Source organism: Trachypithecus francoisi, unplaced genomic scaffold (genome assembly GCF_009764315.1).
Source record: "Trachypithecus francoisi isolate TF-2019V2 unplaced genomic scaffold, Tfra_2.0 Lachesis_group3, whole genome shotgun sequence".
Lineage (NCBI taxonomy): Eukaryota > Metazoa > Chordata > Mammalia > Primates > Cercopithecidae > Trachypithecus > Trachypithecus francoisi.
In genome coordinates, this window is record NW_022681468.1 from 127,749,854 (window position 1) to 127,771,624 (window position 21,771).

A 21,771-nucleotide genomic window follows, 5' to 3' on the forward strand; every position below is an offset into this window, starting at 1 on the left:
ACTCATTGCATCACTTGTAGTTTCACCCCACCTTGTTGAGATCCGTGATGTAATTTTACTTTACGATTGAAAGCTAAATTCACTGTGTGTGTGTGTGTGTGTGTGTGTGTGTGTGTGGGTCGGCGGAGGGGAGGCAGTATATAAAGACTGCAGAACTCATTATATTTTATAATTAAAAAATTTTAATTGTGATAAAATACACATAACTCAATTTAACATCTTAACTGTTTTTAAGTTTACAGTTCAGTAGTGTTAAGTACATTCACATTGTTAAACAACCAGTCTCCAGAACTGTTTTCATCTTGGAAAATCTCTGATTTTTTAAAAGTTTAAATTTGGCATGTAGGTAAGAGCTAAATGGCTTTCTTCCTCTTTTCTAAACTTCAGAGTGCAAGGGAATCTAATTACAGCATAGAGAAGTAGAGTTTCACCTTCTGACTAATTGGAGGCTAAAACTAGAAGTAATGTCTGCTGCTACATCCATATGACACTATAGAACATACTTTACACCTTAATGATATATGCACATTTGTTGCCTCTCCAGTAAGCTTGCTTAGGCTCTTCCTTTCTCCAGGTTCTCTTTTACTCCAAGGGGAGATGTAGTTGGGCAGAATATCTTTGAAGTTCCACAGTTCAAAACTACAGCTGTTTAGAATTGAGGTGAAACTTTAAAGTTTACAACATGGAAAGAACTATGTGTAACTTGGTTATATTAAAAAATTTTTGTTATAGAAAACTATCAATGCAGTGGTTGAATTCTTTCAATCAAATAAGGGTTTGGATCTTGAGCAAATAACATCAGCAACATTGATGAAGCTGGAAGAAATTAAGGAGAGAACAGCTACAGGTAAAGAATTTGAGTGTCTACATAAGCATCAGCTAAGCTTTAAAAGTTTTGTCTACTTTAATGTAAACATTGTGTTCCAAATATTATGTTGCTTTTTTTCTTTATTTTAAACTCAGACTGTATTACAGTATAGAGTGGACATGGCTTACTCAAAGTCAAATATACCTGTTAGACTGGGTGAGAAAGAGCATAATATGGGGTACAGACGATTCTTCCTGCCATTACAGTCAAGAAGTCGTGCTTCAGAATGAGCTTGAGGTGGAAAACAACCCTCCATCTCAGTTCTTAAGAAACTGTTCATCACACTGTGTGTGAATATAGTTTGAAAGATACTTACTTCTGTATAACATGGCCTCTAAACTCAAGCCAACTATTTTATCCAGTTCCTTAACCAAGGAAATAATAAATTCTTCTATCCTACGTAAAATACTAGCTATGTTGGGTTTACTATACTGTGCTGTAATAAATTGTTTCCTATTGGCTATATACAATTTTCACCTTACATGCTGAATTGAGAATCTGATTTGTGAGAAAAGCTAATACTCCTTTGTAATACTTTTCAAGTAAAATTCTTATTCTAGTTGTTAATAATATGATTACATATTTCAACTTGACCATTCAATGTCATTATTTCTTACCTTCTTTAGGACTTACACATATTATTGAAACTCGAAAAGTCCTTGATTTAAGGATAAATCTGAAGCCTTCTTATCTAGTAATTCCACAGACAGGTTTCCACCATGAAAAGTCAGATCTTCTGATTTTAGATTTTGGTACATTTCAGGTAGGTATATATGCATTTTTTTGTCTGCCCATCTTTGACCTGTTTGCTAGCTAACTCTCCAATAGTTTGCTGTTTTTTTCTTCAGAGTTCACTAAACTAAATGTAGACTTATTTTTTTAACCTGTTTTTCAAGCCTAGCTTGGAGTATTTTATATATGTTTTATGACTATTGAAACAAAAAACCTCCAAATTTTCTGTAATGGTAGGTGATTTGACAGTAAGGACTGGATTACCTCTGTCTTTTCCTAATTAGAAAGAAGCATTTCTGTTTTCATAGCAGGGCTTAATTGTACAGTGTTATTTGTTGCCTATATATTTTGACAAGAGGAAATTATACGTATATGAATATATGTTTATTAAACCACTGTCGGTAACTAAGTAGAGCAAGATAACTTTTGGATTTTGGATTTTGAATCTCGTAGAAATCCAAGCCTCCAGTAAAAGGTGACAATTTCAAATATATGAGGGGACTTTGAAAAGTTTGTGGAAAAATGAAATTAAAAGATAAAAATAAAAAACATAAACTTTGTTTCTCAACATAAGATCCATGAAGTTCAAGACACTTTTGTAAGTGATGATACCAGCCGTTTAGTCCATCCCTCAAGGATTGAAGGTCCTGGGCATTTAATCATGTCATTGTAGTCTTTTCTACATTACTAATTGAGGAAAAATAGGTGCTGTTTATAGATTTTTTTTTTAAGATAAGGAAACCAAAAAAAGTTAGAAGGAGCCAAATTAGGACTGTAAGGTGGGCACCTAATGATTTCTCATAGAAAATCTTACAAAAACTGCCCTCATTTGATGAGAGGAATGAGCAGAAGGAGCATTGTCGTGGTGAAGACGGACTCTCTGGTGAAGTTTTCCTGGGTGTTTTTCTGCTAAAACTTTGGTTGACTTTCTCAAAACGCTGTCATAATAAGCAGATGCTATCGTTCTTTGGCCCTCCAGAAAGTCAACAAGCAAAATGCCTGGAGCATCCCCAAAAAGTGTTGCCATCACCTTTGCTCTTGACTACTCTACTTTTGCTTTGACTGGACCACTTTCACATCATGATAACCATTGCTTTAATTGTGATTTGTCCTTAAGATCATACTGGTAAAGCCATGTTTCATCTCTTTGTTTTTTTTTGAGACAGAGTCTTGCACTGTCACCCAGGCTGGAGTGCAGTAGTGCAATCTTGGCTCACTGCAACCTTCGTTTCCTGGGTTCAGGTGTTGCTCTTACCTCAGCCTTGCAAGTAGCTGGGATTACAGGCATACGCTACCACACCTGGCCAATTAGTGTATTTTTAGTAGAGACGGGGTTTCACCATGTTGGCCAGGCTGGTCTTGAACTCCTGACCTCAAGTGATCCGCCCACCTCGGCCTCCCAAAGTGCTGGGTTATAGACGTGAGTCCCCATGCCCAAACCATGTTTCATTTCTTATTATAATTCTTTGAAGAAATGCTTCTGGATCTTGATCCCACACTTGTTTTTAAAATTTCCATCGAAAGCTCTATCCTTGTCTGTGGCTGATTTGAGTGCAGTGGTTTTGGCTTCTGTTGATTAAAAAGTTGTCTCAACTTTAATTTTTCAGTCACAATTGTGTAAGCTGGACCAGTTGAAATGTCTGTGGTGTTGACTGTTGTTTCTGCTGTTAATCATCAGTCCTCTTCAATTAGGGAATGAAGAAGATTAAGTTTTTCCTCACAAATTGATGTGCATGGTCTGCCACTGTGGGCTTCATCTTCAAAATTGTCTTGACCCTTCTTAAAATTAGTTATCTATTTGTAAACTGCTGATTTCTTTGGGGCACTGTTCCCATACATTTTTTATAAAGCATTACTGATTTCACCATTCTTTCACCCAAGCTTCAGCATACATTTGTTTTTTGCTTCAATTTTAGCGGAATTCATGTTGCTATTATTGGGGGATCCTTTTCAAGCTGATGTCTTAATCTTCTTAGTGACTCAAACTAGATCCTGTTCAGTCATGTTATAAAAAGTTAGTTCAAGTTTCTTTTGGTACAAAACAGTTTTGAAATTCATGCATAGTTTTTTCATAATGCGCATTTTCCATCGACTTTTTGAAGATCCCTTGTGTACTCCTGAATTGATCCTTGCTTCTACCAGGAAGGAAGAAAAGGCAGTACAATTTGGGGCTGAATTATAGTGGTCTAATTATTCCTGTGGTATAGTGCAGAGAAGGAACAAAACGCTGCTATTTAATGGTGAAGAGTGTAGGGTGGGGGTCAGGGGAGCTGGACTATAAGCGGCAGTAATTCCTGAGATCCAGGAAGAGGAGGAGTTGTACATCTAGACAAGTTATTTGCAGCAGATAGCTCAAATGTGAAAATGTGCTGAACACCTATTTCTCAACTTTAATAGAGATGTATGCTGAAATATTCTTAATTGTTTACAAATAATTATCTGAAAATTAAAATGTTTATTCATTAAGGGCAATATTTTCATTTTGTTAGGTTTTAACTGACTAAATGCAAGATTGAAACCTAGCTAAAGTATGTTGATGTATGTGCTTTTCTGTTTTGGAAAAAAAAAATTGAGATTTGTCTTTCATTTTAGCTCAACAGTAAAGATCAAGGCTTACAGAAGACTACTAATTCATCTCTGGAAGAAATAATGGATAAGGCTTATGACAAGTTTGATGTTGAAATAAAAAATGTACAACTACTTTTTGCAAGAGCAGGTAAACCATTATTCAACTTTTAGGATCTTGGGATTATGTTGGGTAGTTTGTGTAACATACGTGTATGTATCTGTGCCTATATATCAACCCTGACAACCATTTTGCACACATATTCTTTTGGCCACTTAAACCATGTAGGACACTATCAGTGTAAATTACCGCAACATTTATAAATAGAAATGGAAATTTGGGTAGTCATCTTAGGATACCTAGCTCCATTTCTATCTAAGCCTATTCATAGCCTATATTTTTGTAATGTGACTATAAAGCTGCTTAGAACACAAAATGGAAGTTGCAATTGATTCATGTTTTTCTGTCTTACTGCTTTTGGGATGACTCAATATTATTTTCCTTGCTGCCTTCATTATTAAATCTTGTACTATATTAGCCTAGTCTTTATTTCAATAGTATTACTAGTATTATGCTTTCTACTTTTGTAGATATCTGAGAAATATATATCTACAAAGTAGTAGATACAGTCTTAATATCTTAAAGATAATTAACTTAATTATTTTCCAAAAGCTTTGGTGTTTTCTACGCTTAAGTAAATATTTTTTTTAGACTTATTTAGTTTCTAGAAACAATACATATTTATTAATTATTCTTGATCATAGTATCACTTTGTGGTAGGTCATTAGAGGAAAGGACAGTTATAGTCTCTATGTACAGAGTTTATACACTAGTAGGAGTGTTGAGACTTATTAAAATGTAAATACATAATGCTCTACTTAACTTTTCATGTGTTAAGAGCCTGTTAATTCCTTGAAGTGGAGTATTTACATAGACCATTAAAACTGCCTTTTCTTTTGTATGTACTTAAGAATAATTGAATTATGGCCGGACGCGGTGGCTCACGCCTGTAATCCCAGCACTTTGGGAGGCCAAGGCAGGCAGATCACGAAGTCAGGAGATTGAGACCATCCTGGCTAACACGGTGAAATCCCAGCGTGGTGGTGGGTGCCTGTAGTCCCAGCTATTCGGGAGGCTGAGGCAGGAGAATGGCATGAACCTGGGAGGCAGAGCTTGCAGTGAGCCCAGATCATGCCACTGCATTCCAGCCTGGGTGACAGAGTGAGACTCTGTCTGAAAAAATAATAATAATAATTGAATTATAAGTGATAAAAGATTTTCAGTCATTGCCATCAATAAAGATCTGCATGGTTCTCTATTAGTTATTGGAAAATCTGTTTTTGGGACCTTCTTATTTGAAGAAAAGTGATTATTATACTTTTTTGGTCATGAAATTTTGTTCGCTAAAACTCATCTTTGCTTTGGAATTGTGTACTAAGCTGGGCGTAAATATTGTACTTAGGAACCCCGTAAACCTCTTTTTTTCTTTTTTCTTGTTTTTCCTCCTCTTTTCACTGTAATTGTCAACCTTGGTCATTAATTCTGGAATTAAGGTAATAGATCCTGGGCTTTGTTTTTCCTGTTTACTTTGAAATGCAAGATGTTATGTGAACATTCTCCAAATATAATTATTTTATATCACAGTCTTTGATCCTGTCAGTCTGTATTTAAAAAGCATAGGTTATTTAACTGATATGCTAAAAGAAGTAAAAATTGGTAATCATTGACTCTGGATTAATTTACAGTGATTTTCCATAGAATGTCTGAGAATTTAAAATAATATTCATTAAAAATAATATTTATCCATGTTCCATGGCTGTTTGTAAAAACCATAATATCTTAAATTATTTTTTAAAGAGGAAAACTGGAAAAAGTGTCGATTTCAGCATCCATCAACTATGCATATATTGCAACCCATGGATATTCATGTTGAGTTGGCCAAAGCTATGGTAGAAAAAGACATAAGAATGGCCAGGTAATGTATGAGCTTGTATATTAGAAAATTAGCAGGTGAAATATGTCTGCATCAGTTGCTAGAATTTAAGGAAGCAAAGATAAATTTCTGTGGGAGACAGAAAAAAATAATGATTATTCCATTTTGTAGCAGAAGTGTATTTTTAAGAAAATGTATATTTGAATTATACATCAACTCTTACTTCAGAAATATTTGGACTTTTACATTCTATAAAAGTTGATGGTTCATGTTTTTGAATGAATCTAATCCAACACTTAATATCAACAAAATAAAATCTTCAAAAACATTAGAGACTCTTTTGATAATGAAATACCATATAATCCTGAGAAAAAATAGAAAATTAATTTTGAATTTAAATAGTTATGAAATGTTTATACTTTCAAAAAACAGATTTATTGAAATATAATTGATGTTCAATAAAAGCTGCATCTATTTAAAGTTTACAATTTGATAAATATTGCCTTAGCTATATAGCCACGAAACCATCATCACAGTTAAGATAATGAACACATCATCTCCAAAAGTGTCCTTGTTCCCCTTTGTATTCCTTTCTTTCCTTCCCTACTTAAATTCTCTTCCCCCAGTCCCTGGACAACATTCATCTGCTCTCTGACACTATAGATTTGTTAGAATTTTCTAGAATTTTACATAAATAGAATCTTAGACTTTTAACTTTTTTGTTTGACGTGTTTAATTCAGCATAATTAATTTGAGATTGATTCATGTTGTATGTATCAGTAGTTCATTGATACCCTTTATCAGGTGGATGTTAAACCAACTTTTCATTACTGATTAACCTCACTTAGTAATGATGAACATCCCTAATCCAAAGACCAAAAATTTGAAATGCTCCAAAATTTAAAACTTTTTGAGAGTCAACGTTATGTCACATATGGAAAATTCTGCACATAAATTCTTAACACAAGCTTCATTTCTTGCACAAAATTATTAACATTTTTAAAATAAAATTACCTTCAGACTGTGTGTACAAGGTGCGAATGAAACAAATCAATTTCGTGTTTAGACTTGGGTCCTATCTGCAGGATATCTCATTATGTAATGCAAATATTCCAAAATCTGGAAAAATCAAAAATCTGAAACACTTCTTGTCCCATTTCTGGTAAGGGATACTCAACCCATATGTATTATTCTTTTAAAATACTTTTGGACTTGTTTTGCCGAAATTTTATTACCAAGTTTTATATTTGTGTTAATGAGGGATATTGGTCTGTGCTTTTCTTGTTTTGGTATCAGGATAATGTTGGCCTCATACATTGAGTTTTCTGGAAGATATTGTGTAGAAATGGTATTATTTCTTCCTAAAATGTCAGGTAGAATTCACCAGTAAAGTCATCTGGCCCTGGAGTTTTCATTTTGAGAGGTATTTAACTACAAATTCATGTTTTTTCATAGATATAGGGCTAGATTATCTATTCTTTTGAATGACCTGTGTGTTCCAAGTGTTTTGAGTTGTTTGTGTGTTTTAAGGAATTTGTCTATCTTAGTTGTTGAATGTATGGCATAAAACTGTTCATATTGCTTTCCTCTTACCTATTTAATACACGAAGAATCTGTAGTGATGTTATTTCTCTTAGTCCTGATGTTAGTAACTTGTGCCTTTTCTCTTTTTCTGCTGATCACTGTGATCAGAGGTTTATCAATTTTGTTGATCTTCTGAGCGACCGGGCTGTTGGTTTCCATTATCTTCTCTCTTTTGATTCTTTTTTTCCCCCTGATTTCCACTCTGATGTTTATTATTTCTTTCTTTTGTTTACTTAGGATTTCATTTTCTTTCCAGTCCTGGTTTCTTAAGGTAGAAGCTGAGGTCACTGATTTGAGACCTTAGTTTTTTTCCAGTATAGGCATTTAGTGCTTTATATTTCTTTCTCTGTAGTGCTTTACTGTATCCCAGTGTGACATCTAGCAATTAGGCATATGTCAGCTTGAGCTGTTCACAGCTTAGTCAGGAAGCCAAAGATAAACAACAACCAAGAAGAGCTTTATGACCAGCACATAGCTGCCACAAGGCTATTGAGACAAATAAACCTGAGGCAATTACATTGAATAGGGAAACAGAATAGAAGCCCCTGCTAAAAAGTAAGCAACTGATAAAATCACAATGGTGATTCAGTAGCGAGTAAAACAGATGTCCTCATGGAGCTGACATTTTAATTAGAGGAGACATAAATATAAATGTGATGTCAGGTGCTGCCGAGTGCTATATATAAAAAGAAATAAAGCAAGGCAATGGGATAGAGAGTGATGAGGTAGATACTCTTTGATGTTGATAATAAGAAATCTTTGATACCGGGAAGTAGTGTTTTGGTTTTGAAAGGTAGAGAATTGTGTTTGGAAAGATTTTCATAAAAATTAGTTGAGTTAAAAAGATTTGGCTACTTAAGAGGGATATGTTGAAATTATCTGAAACTTAGCTAACATAGAACTTTCAATTTCTGACAGTGTTGTCTAAATGAGGCATTAATGTAATTAGATTAAAACATGTCAAAAGTTTAGGCATGTTTTAATCTAATTACATTAATGTAATTCTTTCCCTCGTTTGTAATATAGAGATACTGACTTAAAACCACTGAATTGTATCTTAGATTTAAAGTGTCCGGAGGACTTCCTTTGATGCATGTGAGAATTTCTGACCAGAAGATGAAAGATGTGCTATGTTTGATGAACAGTATACCTTTGCCACAGAAATCATCAGCCCAGTCTCCAGAGAAACAGGTAAATAGATACAATAAAATATATAAACCTATTTTTACCATTGTTTTAGAGCAGTGATGAAAAGTCAGTTTCAGGGCAAGGTTTATAAGTGAAAGGACCAAAAGTACAGAAATGAAAGTAAAATGTCTTTCAAATTTATAAAATGTGTTTTAAATAAAGCTTGAGGGGGAAAAAGTAAACAAAAATCTTTAGAATCTTGCAAATAAAACAAGTGGTATAAAATTTCCTTATATGTTAGACTTACAAGTTGTAGGTCACTTTAATTGGAATTGATCTTTACACAGTAGAAATGTTGGATTTCTACTTTGAAATGAAATTTGATAAAGCCAGCTCATGGTGATACCATGTGTCAGAGACCTATAAAAAAGGTGTACTTTAATATTGTAATAGAATGTAAATGATATACAGTACTAATAGACTAACTTACTAGAGGTACACTTAGTTTTGTCCTGGTAAATATGGGCAGTAGACTTAATAATTTGTAAATTGTAGCCAACTATTAGTTGATTACACAATATATCTTGTTGGAAGATTTGTATATTGTGTTATATTGTGTGTATGTGTCTTTCCATATCTCTTTATCCTCTATTACTTTTTAGTCTTCCTTCATTTATCACATTTAATCCTGCTGAGTCATCCTTTTTAAGAAAACTTTTTGTATTCTTTGCTAGGTATCCTCAATTCCAGTTATTTCAGGTGGGACAAAAGGTCTACTTGGTACTTCACTGTTGCTAGATGCTGTGGAATCAGGTAAGGAAAGTAAAATACTTTCTGTGTTAAATTAAGCCTATACATTGTTATACAGAGATAACATTTTTAGAAAATAAGGGCCATCTGAAACTGCTGTGGTAGTTTACTGGTTTTAGTTCTAGTTCTGCTACATTAGTGTGACTTTGAGTCCCTTATCTTCTTTAAGCCCAAGTTTCTGTCTTCATTGGATAAATGAAGGGATTTTTTTTTTTTTTTGTAGTTGACAATGCTTACTTAAGATTCTAAATAAACTACTTTTTTTTGGCCCCAGTCTCTGCATGAGCTTTTCTCTAGCTCTGAACTAATTGATCTGTTTTAATTTTGAACTAGAATGTAAGCTTCATCAGGACAGGACCATGTCTATCCTGGTCATTCTGGTATCCTTAGTAGCTGACACAGCCTGATACATGGTAGATAATACCCAATAAATATTTTGTTGAATATTGAGTGAATGAACTGTAGTGAAAAACAGAACCATTGAAGAAAAGAACATAGTGCTATTTGATTTTAAATATGATTATTACATGTCAGGTTGAGTCACTTGGTGGAAGTTTAAAAAAGGCAGATATTCTGATGCTGAATGTGAAGATTATATCTAATAAATGAATAGATTTGAGTGTTTCATGCAGTTTTCAGTGTACATTGTCTCAGATCAAATAAACGTCTTTTTCCTTTAGAGTCTGATGATGAGTATTTTGATGCTGAAGATGGGGAACCACAGACTGGTAAAAGTATGAAAGGATCAGAACTTAAAAAAGCTGCAGAGGTCCCAAATGAGGAGCTCATTAATCTTCTGCTCAAGTTTGAAATTAAAGAAGTGTGTGCTTTTTTGTCTATAAATAGATATATTCTGGTTGTCACTATATTGTAAGCTATCCTCAAGCTAGACCCAAAAATGTGGTACTCTGTCTTTCCTGCTGCCCAACACACGTGCACATGCACACTCTCACACACACACTCTATTTTACACACAAAAAGACTTTTAAAAATGAAATGCTTTTAAAAAAATTGATGTAAGAATTATCTGTGGCATATCTAATTTATTCTGGAAGTGCTTAGACTTTTAATTGGGACTTACTTTTCTGCAGAAAATTTTTATGACATGCCTACTTTAATTTTTTAAACTTTTCACTTTTAGCTAAATAATGCTCAGTATCATGTTTATGATTTGGAAAAATGTAAACAACCTAAGTTTCTAACATACGTTTACAGCCTTTAAAAGTCATGTGGTAGGCCGGGCGCGGTGGCTCAAGCCTGTAATCCCAGCACTTTGGGAGGCCGAGATGGGCGGATCACGAGGTCAGGAGATCAAGACCATCCTGGCTAACACGGTGAAACCCCGTCTCTACTAAAAATACAAAAACTAGCCGGGCGAGGTGGCGGGCGCCTGTAGTCCCAGCTACTCGGGAGGCTGAGGCAGGAGAATGGCGTAAACCCGGGAGGCGGAGCTTGCAGTGAGCTGAGATCCGGCCACTGCACTCCAGTCCGGGCGACAGAGCGAGACTCCGCCTCAAAAAAAAAAAAAAGTCATGTGGTAAAAGGAAACATGGAGAGATGTTCACAGTATGTTATTGTTTGGGAAAACAAAAGGATTATAATACCAAGGATATTATTATTCCATTTGAAGTTATATTTATATGTTTTCTTTGATAAATGACAGACAGTGTTCATCTCTGGGTGGTGAGATTACAGGTTTTTATATATGCCTGCTTGCTTTTCCATATAGTCCAGATTTCTATAAAAAGTTTGTCTTGCTTTGATAATAAAACAAAAAGGATAGAAAATGGAGGTGTTCCTTATTGACTGTTTGATATACCAAAGTGAGAGCATGTCCTAAAATATAATGTCAGAAATACTACATTTTAGCTGTGTGTACAAACCTAAGTATTATTGGTATTTGTTTAGAGAAAGGTATGTTCTTTACCGTTAGCCTTCTACAGCTTCTCTCTTTCTCCATACTACATCCAAAATATCATTAAATCCCATGACCCTAACTTCAAAATGCGTTCATATGATTGCTCTTCCTTTCTGCTGCTACTGTACTGTCCAAGTCACTGTAATCGTCTTGCCTGGATTATTTTGCAATAGCCTCTTAACTGTCTTTGCTTCCATCAGGTACTCTGTTCTGTCATTTGCCAGAGTGATCCTTTAAAAGTGAATGTCAGGCCGGGCGTGGTGGCTCACACCTGTAATCCCAGCACTTTGGGAGGCCAAGGTGGGTGGATCATCTGAGGTCAGGAGTTTAAGACCAGCTTGGGCAATATGGTGAAACCCCATCCCTATTAAAAATACAAAATTAGCCAGGCATGGTGGTGGGCACTTGTAATCCCAGCTACTTGGGAGAATTGCTTGAACCTGGGAGGTAAAGGTTGCAGTGAGCTGAGACTGCACCACTGTACTCCAGCCTGGGTGACAGGGAAAGACTTTGTCTCTAAAATAAAATAAAGTAAAATAAAAATAAAAGGGAATGTCAGATCATGTTACTACTCTGCTCAATATCCTCCACTGACTTCAAATCTCACTAAAAGTAAAGGACTAAGTCCTTACCATGGCCTACAAGGCCTTACATGTGTAAAACCCCATATGACTGGCCAGTTCTTTCCTGCCTTGCTCACTCTGCTTCAGCCATATTCCATTTATCCCTTCAATAGGTATTGATCATGTGCTATTATTACTGGACATTATTTTAGATACTGGAAAATAACAGTGAGTAAAGTTCTTGCCGCATAGAGCTTACACTTGTCTTATGTTTTTCCTTCTGTATACCAAAGCCCATTCTTTGTGCTTGGTATTTCCTTTGCCTGGAACACTCTTTTCCTGCATGGCTTGATTTTTTTTTTTTTTTTTTAAACTTACTTCAGATATTTGTTCAATTGTCATCTTATTGGAAAGATCTGACCAACCAAGACAAGATAGCAATCTTTATTTTCTCCAACTTTCCCTAGAATATAAACTTCATGGTGATAAAGAATGTCTTAATTTGTTTTCTGTTACCATAACAGAATACCTCAGCCTCCCAAGAGGCTGGGATTACAGGCACATGCCACCATACCCAGCTAATGTTTTGTGTTTTTTATGGAGATGTGGTTTCACTATGTTGCCCAGGCTGATCTTGAACTCTCGGGCTCAGGTCATCCGCTTGCCTTGGCCTCCCCAAGTGCTGGGATTACAGGCGTGAGCCACTGCACTTGGCCTTTTCTTTAAGTATTTTTAAAGTGTTATCTAAGTATGTAATTATAACATCTGCTAATAATATTATTTTTTGCCTTTCTTCAGTATTTATATTATTCTGGTTATTATTGCCGCCTATCAAGTTAAATAGCTTAAAACAACCGTTTTATTTTGCTTACAGGTTTGTGGGTTAGGAATTTTGGAAGGGTTCAACTGGGTAATTTTGTGTGTAGTGTTTCATTTGGTTGCATTCTGATGTTGACTGGGGCATCTGTCATCGGAAGCCTCAGACTGGATGTCCATGTGTCTCACTTATGAGGCTTGCAGTTGATACTGGCTGTTGGCTGGGAGCTCAGCTGGAACTGTTGACTGAAACACCTACTTAGGGCCTCTCAGCCCTAAGTAGGGCTGAGTAGTTGAACTTTTTACATGGTGGCTGGCTTCCCCCAGTATGAGTGTTCCCAGGTGGGAGTTTCATGGTCTTTTTTGACACCAGAAGTCCTTATAGTATCAATTCCTTTCTACTCTATTGATTTAAGCATTCACAAACCTGCCCATATTCAAAGGGTGGAGACAAAGATCTACACCTTTTGATTAGAGTATCAAAAGTACTTCCGTCTTTTAAAAATTACAGTGTTTTATTTTTTTATTGGCTAAATATACAGGCTATCATTTCCAGAGTTAACTTATGATAGTGAACATCTTGTCTTACTTCCTACTTTAATGGGGATGCTTTAAAAAAATTACTAAACATGATTTTTGCTTTGAAATACAGGTTTAAGAAAATCATATTAAGGAAGAATCGATACATTCCTATTTTACTAAATTAGAAAAAATAATGAAGTTAAATTCTGTCATGATTTTTTAATAAATGTACTTATATTCTCAAAAATCGAATTTAAGTTGGCAATTTCCAATTATATTAAATAGCTATGGTGGCAGAAGCATATGAGCAAAATTACTATTCTCTTGGTGATGTGTATGGAGAAAGATTTTGTTTTCATTATTTTAAGTATGATTCAGACTTCTTATCAACTTTTCATTGGCTCTAATTCTTTTAGGTGATTTTGGAATTTACTAAACAGCAGAAAGAAGAAGATACAATTCTAGTATTTAATGTTACTCAGTTAGGAACAGAGGCTACAGTGAGAACATTTGACTTGACTGCGGTATCTTATTTAAAGAAAATCAGCTTGGATTACCATGAAATTGAAGGTAATAGCCATAAAAATAGAAATAATAACCTATAATAAAGATAGCACTTTGGAGTATCTGAAACACTTTCATTTATATTGTATTTATAATAAATAATGGCAGCACTCTTCTAAGCACTTTACAAGTAATAATATTTATACTATGGGTTGGAATCCTTGGATACAAAACACTGACTGTATAAATACCTGTGTTTTATAACTTTTTAATAGTTGAAACTAAAACAAATCTCAATTTAGAAGAAAAATATTTTATGTGTTAGTAATTTCTATAGGACCTGTGTTAAGATAAAGTTTACATTATTGTCTTGAGGGAAAAAAATATAAATAATTTTCTAAGCTATTTTTTCCTTAAGTGAAGGTTATGCCCTTGGAAGTCAAGGGAAAATTTTGAGATCTCTCAGAAGCAAGAGTTAAAGAACTGCAAATAACAAAAGATGGATAAAATGGTGGACAAATTACTTCTCCCTCCATAGCTTTTGGAGGCAGTTCCTTGGTACATCTACCGAAGGATCTAAAGGACATCTGGCAGTACCTGTTGTTTTTAAGTTAAAAAGGAGTTTAACAGTTCTCTTTTAAGGAAAAAAAACAAAAACAAAGCTTTCCTCTTTTAAGTCATCTCTCACAGTTTAAACAAAAGGAAATTATTTAAATTTCATTAATAGAAGTAAAATAAATTACTTGTCAGAATTTTAGAAGTCACCTGTGAAATCAGGTGAAACTAAATATGCATGTTTTTAAGTAAGTTGGATGTCAGAGGTAACAATTTGGATTGGTTAATTTCTTCAACAGTGATGGCCTTTGTATTTAATAACTATGACAACATGCAAAGATTTTCTTTTAGAGTTTAATTAACAAATTTAAAAAAATCTAAAAAAAGTTTCAAATTACAAAAGAGCAATTTATTTGAAACACTTTTTTTTTCCTTTTTCTTTAGGATCCAAAAAGAAGCCCCTTCACTTGATTAGCTCTTCTGACAAACCTGGCTTAGATCTTTTGAAAGTGGAGTATATTAAGGTAAGGGCTATAGAATGATTATATATTTATTGTGTACTCCAAACGATATCTCTGTACAGAAAAATGTGACAGTAAGTTACTAATGGCTCTGGATGTGTATCACAGTTTCTAATTATAGGGAAATCTGTTTCTTTTTTCATTTGTACACCTTCTTTTCTTTCACTTAAGTACAGGGCCATTATACAAAGTCACTAAACTTCTTGTTGCCAGAGATGGAAGCCTGGGATGAAGTAGGTACCATTTGTCCTCTAGGGCACACCCACATACCTATACTGATTATAGGTCATATATAGGTGACATTTGGCTGAGTATCTTGCATCAAAAACGATAAAGTCGTATTAAACTGGGTTCAGAAGAGAAATGCCAGGAATAGGAAGGGCCACAAAAATATTTCATATGAGAAACACCGAAGGAACTGATGGTATTTAGCTGACTTCAAGATTAGTTGATTTGTTTAATCGGTCAACAGCTGTTTATTGAATACCTCTGGATATGTTATTGGATGTCTGTACTGTTAGGCGCTTGGGATACAAAAATGAAAAACATTGCCTGTTCTCAAGAAAATTGTAGATGAGTAGGGAGATAACACAAGTAAATAATGATTAGAATAAAATGTGATTGATTCTCTAATAAAGAAAAGCACAAAGCATTATTGGAACAGAGAGACAGGGAATTGGCAAGGCCAGAAAACTTCTCACAGGAGGTAAATCTTTGAGTTTGAATTTGTTTGTGTTCCCAAAGGATAGAAAGAACTAGGACCAATGGTTAGTTATGATGGGAGATAGATTTTTGACTCAGTGTGAAGACCTCATTAAATAAAAGCTTTCTAAAGATTAGATTTGTAAAGAAACAAGGTTTGTTTTACTGGAGATATAAAAAAAAATAGACTTGCTAAAGACTTTATGGAGGGATTTAAGCATTAGGTGATAGATGGGCTACGTGACCTTTACACCTTACAACCTTCAGAGTTTGTCATTCTGATTCCTAGCTGCAGTTTCCCACAAGTGAATATTCTCCCATGTTTGAAGAGAAGAACACACTTGCGCTATTATAATAAATATATTATTTGGATGTAACTTTAAAATAATGGCAATAAAATTAAATATACAATGTATGTAAAATACATTTATAACTATAAATAACCAGAGATCATAAATAAGTGATTTATTTACTTTGATCGTAGTACCTTCTTTAGAACTTCTATTTCTTTTTTCAGGCTGATAAGAATGGACCTAGTTTTCAAACTACTTTTGGAAAAACTGAACAAACAGTTAAGGTAAGAAATTCTGTTAAAGGATTTTATCCTGTTTGAAAATAACCTACTCTTGAAACCTCTAGTATCATTTGAAGAGTATTGACTGGGTAATTTGATGACATAATCGAGGACCCGTAAGAGTTATAAATAACCTCATCGATACTTACCATGCTCTGTGTTAATGATTCAGCTTAGTAAAGCTGTTGTTTTATTATATCACATCCTAACGTCCTTAAAAGTTTCAGTACTATTTCTGAATTAGGGAATGCTATAGACAAAAGAACTTTGATGTACAAAGAACTAAAAGGTTTCTAAACTAGCCAAACTAGATAGCATTGTTTGATGTACAGGTGAAAAAGTGTATAAAATATAAGGAGAGATGTTGAGCAGTTTTGAATCCATACTACTTACGTAGTAACTTAGAGTATGAGGAGCAAAATGTACCTATGGGTAACTAAAAAGAAAAGGAGAGAGTTGAGTTTTAGCTCACACTTTTTTGAGAGGTGGGGGAATCTGTTTTTATATTGTGAACCTTTTATTATTTTTATATCCATTTAATGTTATGAGAAAATAAAAAGAAATTCATTTTTATAAACAGAGTTTTTTATTTTATATTAATGAAAACTACCCATTCTTGAAACCAATTTGTATTGCTATCTTAGCTTTCTAGAGTGTTTGTTTTAAAAAAAAGTAGTACTTTTTCCCTACAAGTTATATATTGTGTTTCTTTTTAAATGAGACTATTATTGTGATTTGAAAAGATCACTTAGTAACCCATTCATAGCTGTCCTTTTTATATTTAAATCTCATGGATGCCACCTTTGAAATCATTTCTAGATGTAGTAGCACATGGTGGTTCTGGGATTTTGCCTTTTTACTTATAGTTTTATATAATAATAATTGTCCATTGAAGATCCAAGATCCCATACACATGTTGAATATCAGGATAGTCACGAGAAGCGGAGTATAGATTTCATAACCATTATGGTTGGGAAATGGAGTAATTAGGTTACTGTAATATTCTGATGTACCTCTGAAGTGTGTAAGTGTAATTTGTCTCCATATAGTCCCTGTTTAAGGGGATTGTGAATCTTCCTCTCTTTACTCTTCCTTCTAAGTGGTGGGAAGCAATGATGTAAGCCCACCTGAGAATCTTTTGGGTCTATCGTGGAGACTACAGGTTATAATTGACTGTGGGAAACTAATTTTCTCTTTAAAACATTTTTAGGTGGCCTTTTCATCTTTAAATCTGTTGCTGCAAACACAAGCTCTTGTCTCTTCTATTAATTACCTCACAACCATTATTCCTTCTGATGATCAAAGCATAAATGTTGCCAAGGAGGTACAAATTTCAACTGAAAAACAACAAAAAAATTCAACTCTGCCAAAAGGTATGAACCATACATTTTTATTTTTTGTTAGCAAGGGTTTTAGAATTCTAAAGCTAAATGAGGAATACTAGAGGTTATCTGACTCAGTCATTTAAATACCATTTTCCCCTTTTCTTCAAATTAAATTATATGTGAGCACCTGATATATAAGGCACATGTAATCAATACTGTTGTTTTTAAAAATGTTTGTTTTTGTTCTTATTTTGGTGGTGGTATAGGAAGCCTTTAGGTAGGTAATAGGGGGAGACGACCCGTATTTATACTGAGCTCTTCCCTCTCAGTGGCTGCTGAAGGGGCTTTATAAGGAGTGAGTCTTTCTTTTCATTTTACACATAAGGAAATTAAGGCTCAGAGACACAAAGGTAGGGAAGGGTTCAGGAGTAGCATCTAATTGGCCAAGAGCCCAGATTTTGGATCTGGAAGAACTCAGTTCAGATCCTGATTTTGCTACTTCAACCATGTAACCTTAGGCACATTATTTAACTTTTCTGAGGTTCAGTGTCCTTATTTATTTATTTTAGTTTTTTTTTCTTGCTTTTAAATTACAAAACTAATATCTCACTATTAAAAAAGCAAACTTTACAGAATATATAAGGCAAAAAAAGTATTTGAGTCTTTAAGAGTTAGAGAATGTTATAATTTTTTTTAACATAGCAGTGGCTCACTTAATATAGCAATTAAAGCTTAATAGAATGTAGATGACTATAATCTCACTGTGTGATAGATGCTTTGTTTTATTTTTAGTGATTGTATCCTCCAAAGATAGTGACATTATTGGCTTCAGGCTGTTTGCACAGTTGAATGCTTTCTGTGTCGTTGTTTGCAATGAAAAGAACAATATCGCTGAAATCAAGATTCAAGGTAAAAGTTCACACGGTATTAAAAATTGGCGAAAAAATAAACTTTTCCTTCTTGTTTTTTCTTTGCAGTGCTAAAGAATGTACAAATAAAGGGCTCTGAGCTGTGAAAACTGAAAAGACATAATTGGATTGTATGCTTTCTTCTCTTTGGGATATAGATATTGGTCAGAATCTGACCATCCCAATTGAACTCTACACATATCCTGGTGTTTGGGACCTTCCTGAGAGTTATCTAGAAGTGGAAAAGGGATACTGATGTCAATGTAGGGATGGTATTGATGGGCTAGGAGAAGTCTCAGTCTAGATTTTAGGTGAAGGTCTATGGACATGCTTTGTAGTAACTTTTTAATATTTTTTTAATATATGATTTTTATATATAATATAGTTACATATTTGTCTTTATTTGTCTTTCCTTATGAAAAGCAATCTTAGAATGAATGACAATATCTGTGAGGCCATTATGTTCTTTTAGGTAAAAGCTGCCAGAACTCATCTAGCTTTTCCTCTGGCTTACTTTTACTAGCTGGTTGTGACCTGGTAAAGAATATATTGAATATGTTTAATGAAATTTTTTAAGAACCTAAAAACTAGAAAACTAGGGGCTTTTTTCCTTTGTTCTTTCCAAAATGGCAGTGCATCTACTAGTCTGAATTTGATTTGTGAAACTTTTATAGTTTCCATGTAAATGACTGGATGTGAGGTATAAAGGATAATTTACTTAAATTCTGAGATAATCTTTGTGCTAGATGTGTTTCTTCCCCGATTGAAAATTCAGATAATTATTGTTTAACACATTTATAGGTTTTGGTGTTTATATAACCAAAAATCTCTAGTATTGCAACTTATTTATCCATTGGGAGTTGAAACATTGCTAAATTTAAAAAAGTCACCCCAAAATAAAATAATGTAATGGAAAGAAAGATCTAATTTATGGTAGATCTGTAGAAATTATGATAATGCACTTTTTTTCAGGCCTGGATTCCTCCCTTTCTCTCCAGTCAAGAAAACAGTCACTTTTTGCCCGACTAGAAAATATTATTGTTACAGATGTTGATCCGAAGACAATTCATAAGAAAGTAGGTGATTGTAAACAGATAGTTAATATTCTTTAATGACTGAATATGAGATTCTATTGTAAAATGTATTTTATTTTAAAAACATTAATAAAATATACTTCAATAGAAAAATGTTTTTATAAAGATTAAAATATAAAAACCCTTTTGTAAATGGGGTTTTATTTTGTCATTACCTTCCCGGATAGAGTACATTCAAGTCTCTGTTTTTCAGGCTGTGTCAATAATGGGAAATGAAGTTTTCCGTTTTAATTTGGATTTGTATCCAAATGCTACTGAGGGAGATTTGTATACTGACATGTCCAAAGTGGATGGTGTGCTGTCTCTGAATGTTGGCTGTATTCAGATCGTCTATCTTCATAAATTCCTTATGTCACTTCTGGTAAAATAGTTATTTATATATTGATTTTTCAATTTTGAAATACTTTTAAAAGTGTGATAATTATGATGGCAAATGTTATAAACCTTGGATTTTAGAGTGGGCATAATTTTAATTATAGATGGTATTTATGCATGAATGTAGAGATCAAAACCCCCATTTAACAGTTGAAATCTGAATCATTTAATGATTTTTGTCTAGAACAAATTATTTTTGCTACAATATAATGAAGCCAAATTCTTTAGTAAAAAAATTATTGGAAAAAAATTTCTCTGTTCCTTAACCGTATAACATTAGCTCAGTTCAGGCAGCTCATAGCTATAGATGGATTATCAGTAATTTCTTACTACTACCAGAAAAATGGGGCTCAACGGAAAGTTAAATATTGGAAAAAAAAAGTTACCACTTGTATGAAAAGAAGATAGTGTTATTATTGATGTTCCTGTATTTTCTTTGAATTTCTCTTTTTATGCTTTGTGTCCACAGAACTTCCTGAATAATTTCCAGACAGCCAAAGAGTCTCTGAGTGCTGCCACTGCCCAGGCTGCAGAAAAGGCTGCCACAAGTGTGAAAGATCTTGCACAGAGGAGTTTTCGTGTTTCCATCAATATTGATTTGAAAGCACCAGTTATAGTCATCCCACAGTCTTCCATTTCCACCAATGCAGTAGTGGTAGATCTTGGGTTAATCAGAGTTCAAAATCAGTTCAGTCTGGTGTCTGATGAAGACTACTTAAATCCTCCAGTAATTGATAGAATGGATGTGCAGCTAACAAAGCTTACACTTTATAGGTATGCTCTTTCAGTAATTATGGATTTAAATATTATATTCATGATTTCCATGAAATTTTATGATTTGAAATTCCTACCCAACATAGTTTATTTAAAGAAACTGTTCCGGGCCGGGCGCGGTGGCTCAAGCCTGTAATCCCAGCACTTTGGGAGGCCGAGACGGGCGGATCACGAGGTCAGGAGATCGAGACCATCCTGGCTAATACAGTGAAACCTCGTCTCTACTAAAAAATACAAAAAACTAGCCGGGCGACGAGGCGGGCGCCTGTAGTCCCAGCTACTCAGGAGGCTGAGGCAGGAGAATGGCGTAAACCCCGGAGGCAGAGCTTGCAGTGAGCTGAGATCCGGCCACTGCACTCCAGCCTGGGTGGCAGAGCAAGACTCCGTCTCAAAAAAAAAATAAAATAAAATAAAATAAAATAAACTGTTCCGTTACACAGAACAGGTTTTTTGGTTGTTGTTGTTGTTGTGTGTGTGTGTGTGTGTATGTGTGTGTATATGTTTTGAGTTGGAGTCTTGTTCTGTCACCCAGGATGGAGTGCAGTGGCGCAGTCTCGCTCACTGCAACCTCTGTCTCCTGGGTTCAAGCAATCCTCCTGCCTCAGCCTCCCAAGTAGCTGGGACTATAGGCATGCGCTACCATGCCTGGCTAATTTTTTTTGTATTTTTAAGAGAAGTGGGGTTTCACCATGCTGGCCAGTCTGGTCTTGAACTCCTCACCTCAGATGATCCACCTGCTGTGGCCCCCCAAAGTGCTAGGGTTACAGGCGTGAGCCACCACCCCCTGCCCAGAAGAGTTTTTTATTTTGTTTTTTGAGATGAAGTCTCGCTCTGTTGCCCAGGCTATAGTACGATGGTGCCATCTTGGCTCACTGCAACTTCTGCCTCCCAGATTCAAGCGATTCTCCTGCCTCAACCTTCTGAGTAGCTGGGGATATAGGCACGTGCCATCATGCCTGGCTAATTTTTTTCATTTTTCATTATGGAGACGGGATTTCA

General features: G+C 34.7%; 1 protein-coding gene across 3 annotated transcripts in view; it reads left to right on the top strand.

The window, feature by feature from the left end:
• The window catches only part of VPS13C (vacuolar protein sorting 13 homolog C), a 197,684-nt gene that overhangs the window by 76,075 nt on the left and 99,838 nt on the right, over positions 1-21,771 (top strand). For all 3 annotated transcript variants that reach the window (XM_033189884.1, XM_033189885.1, XM_033189883.1), the window contains exons 19-33: positions 733-847; positions 1,495-1,631; positions 4,193-4,316; positions 6,024-6,141; positions 8,745-8,874; positions 9,546-9,624; positions 10,302-10,441; positions 13,857-14,010; positions 14,944-15,023; positions 16,240-16,299; positions 17,507-17,669; positions 18,414-18,530; positions 19,502-19,605; positions 19,817-19,984; positions 20,468-20,772. In XM_033189884.1, coding sequence (XP_033045775.1) covers positions 733-847; positions 1,495-1,631; positions 4,193-4,316; positions 6,024-6,141; positions 8,745-8,874; positions 9,546-9,624; positions 10,302-10,441; positions 13,857-14,010; positions 14,944-15,023; positions 16,240-16,299; positions 17,507-17,669; positions 18,414-18,530; positions 19,502-19,605; positions 19,817-19,984; positions 20,468-20,772 — 1,994 coding nt within the window. The remainder of the gene's footprint in view (positions 1-732; positions 848-1,494; positions 1,632-4,192; positions 4,317-6,023; positions 6,142-8,744; positions 8,875-9,545; positions 9,625-10,301; positions 10,442-13,856; positions 14,011-14,943; positions 15,024-16,239; positions 16,300-17,506; positions 17,670-18,413; positions 18,531-19,501; positions 19,606-19,816; positions 19,985-20,467; positions 20,773-21,771) is intronic.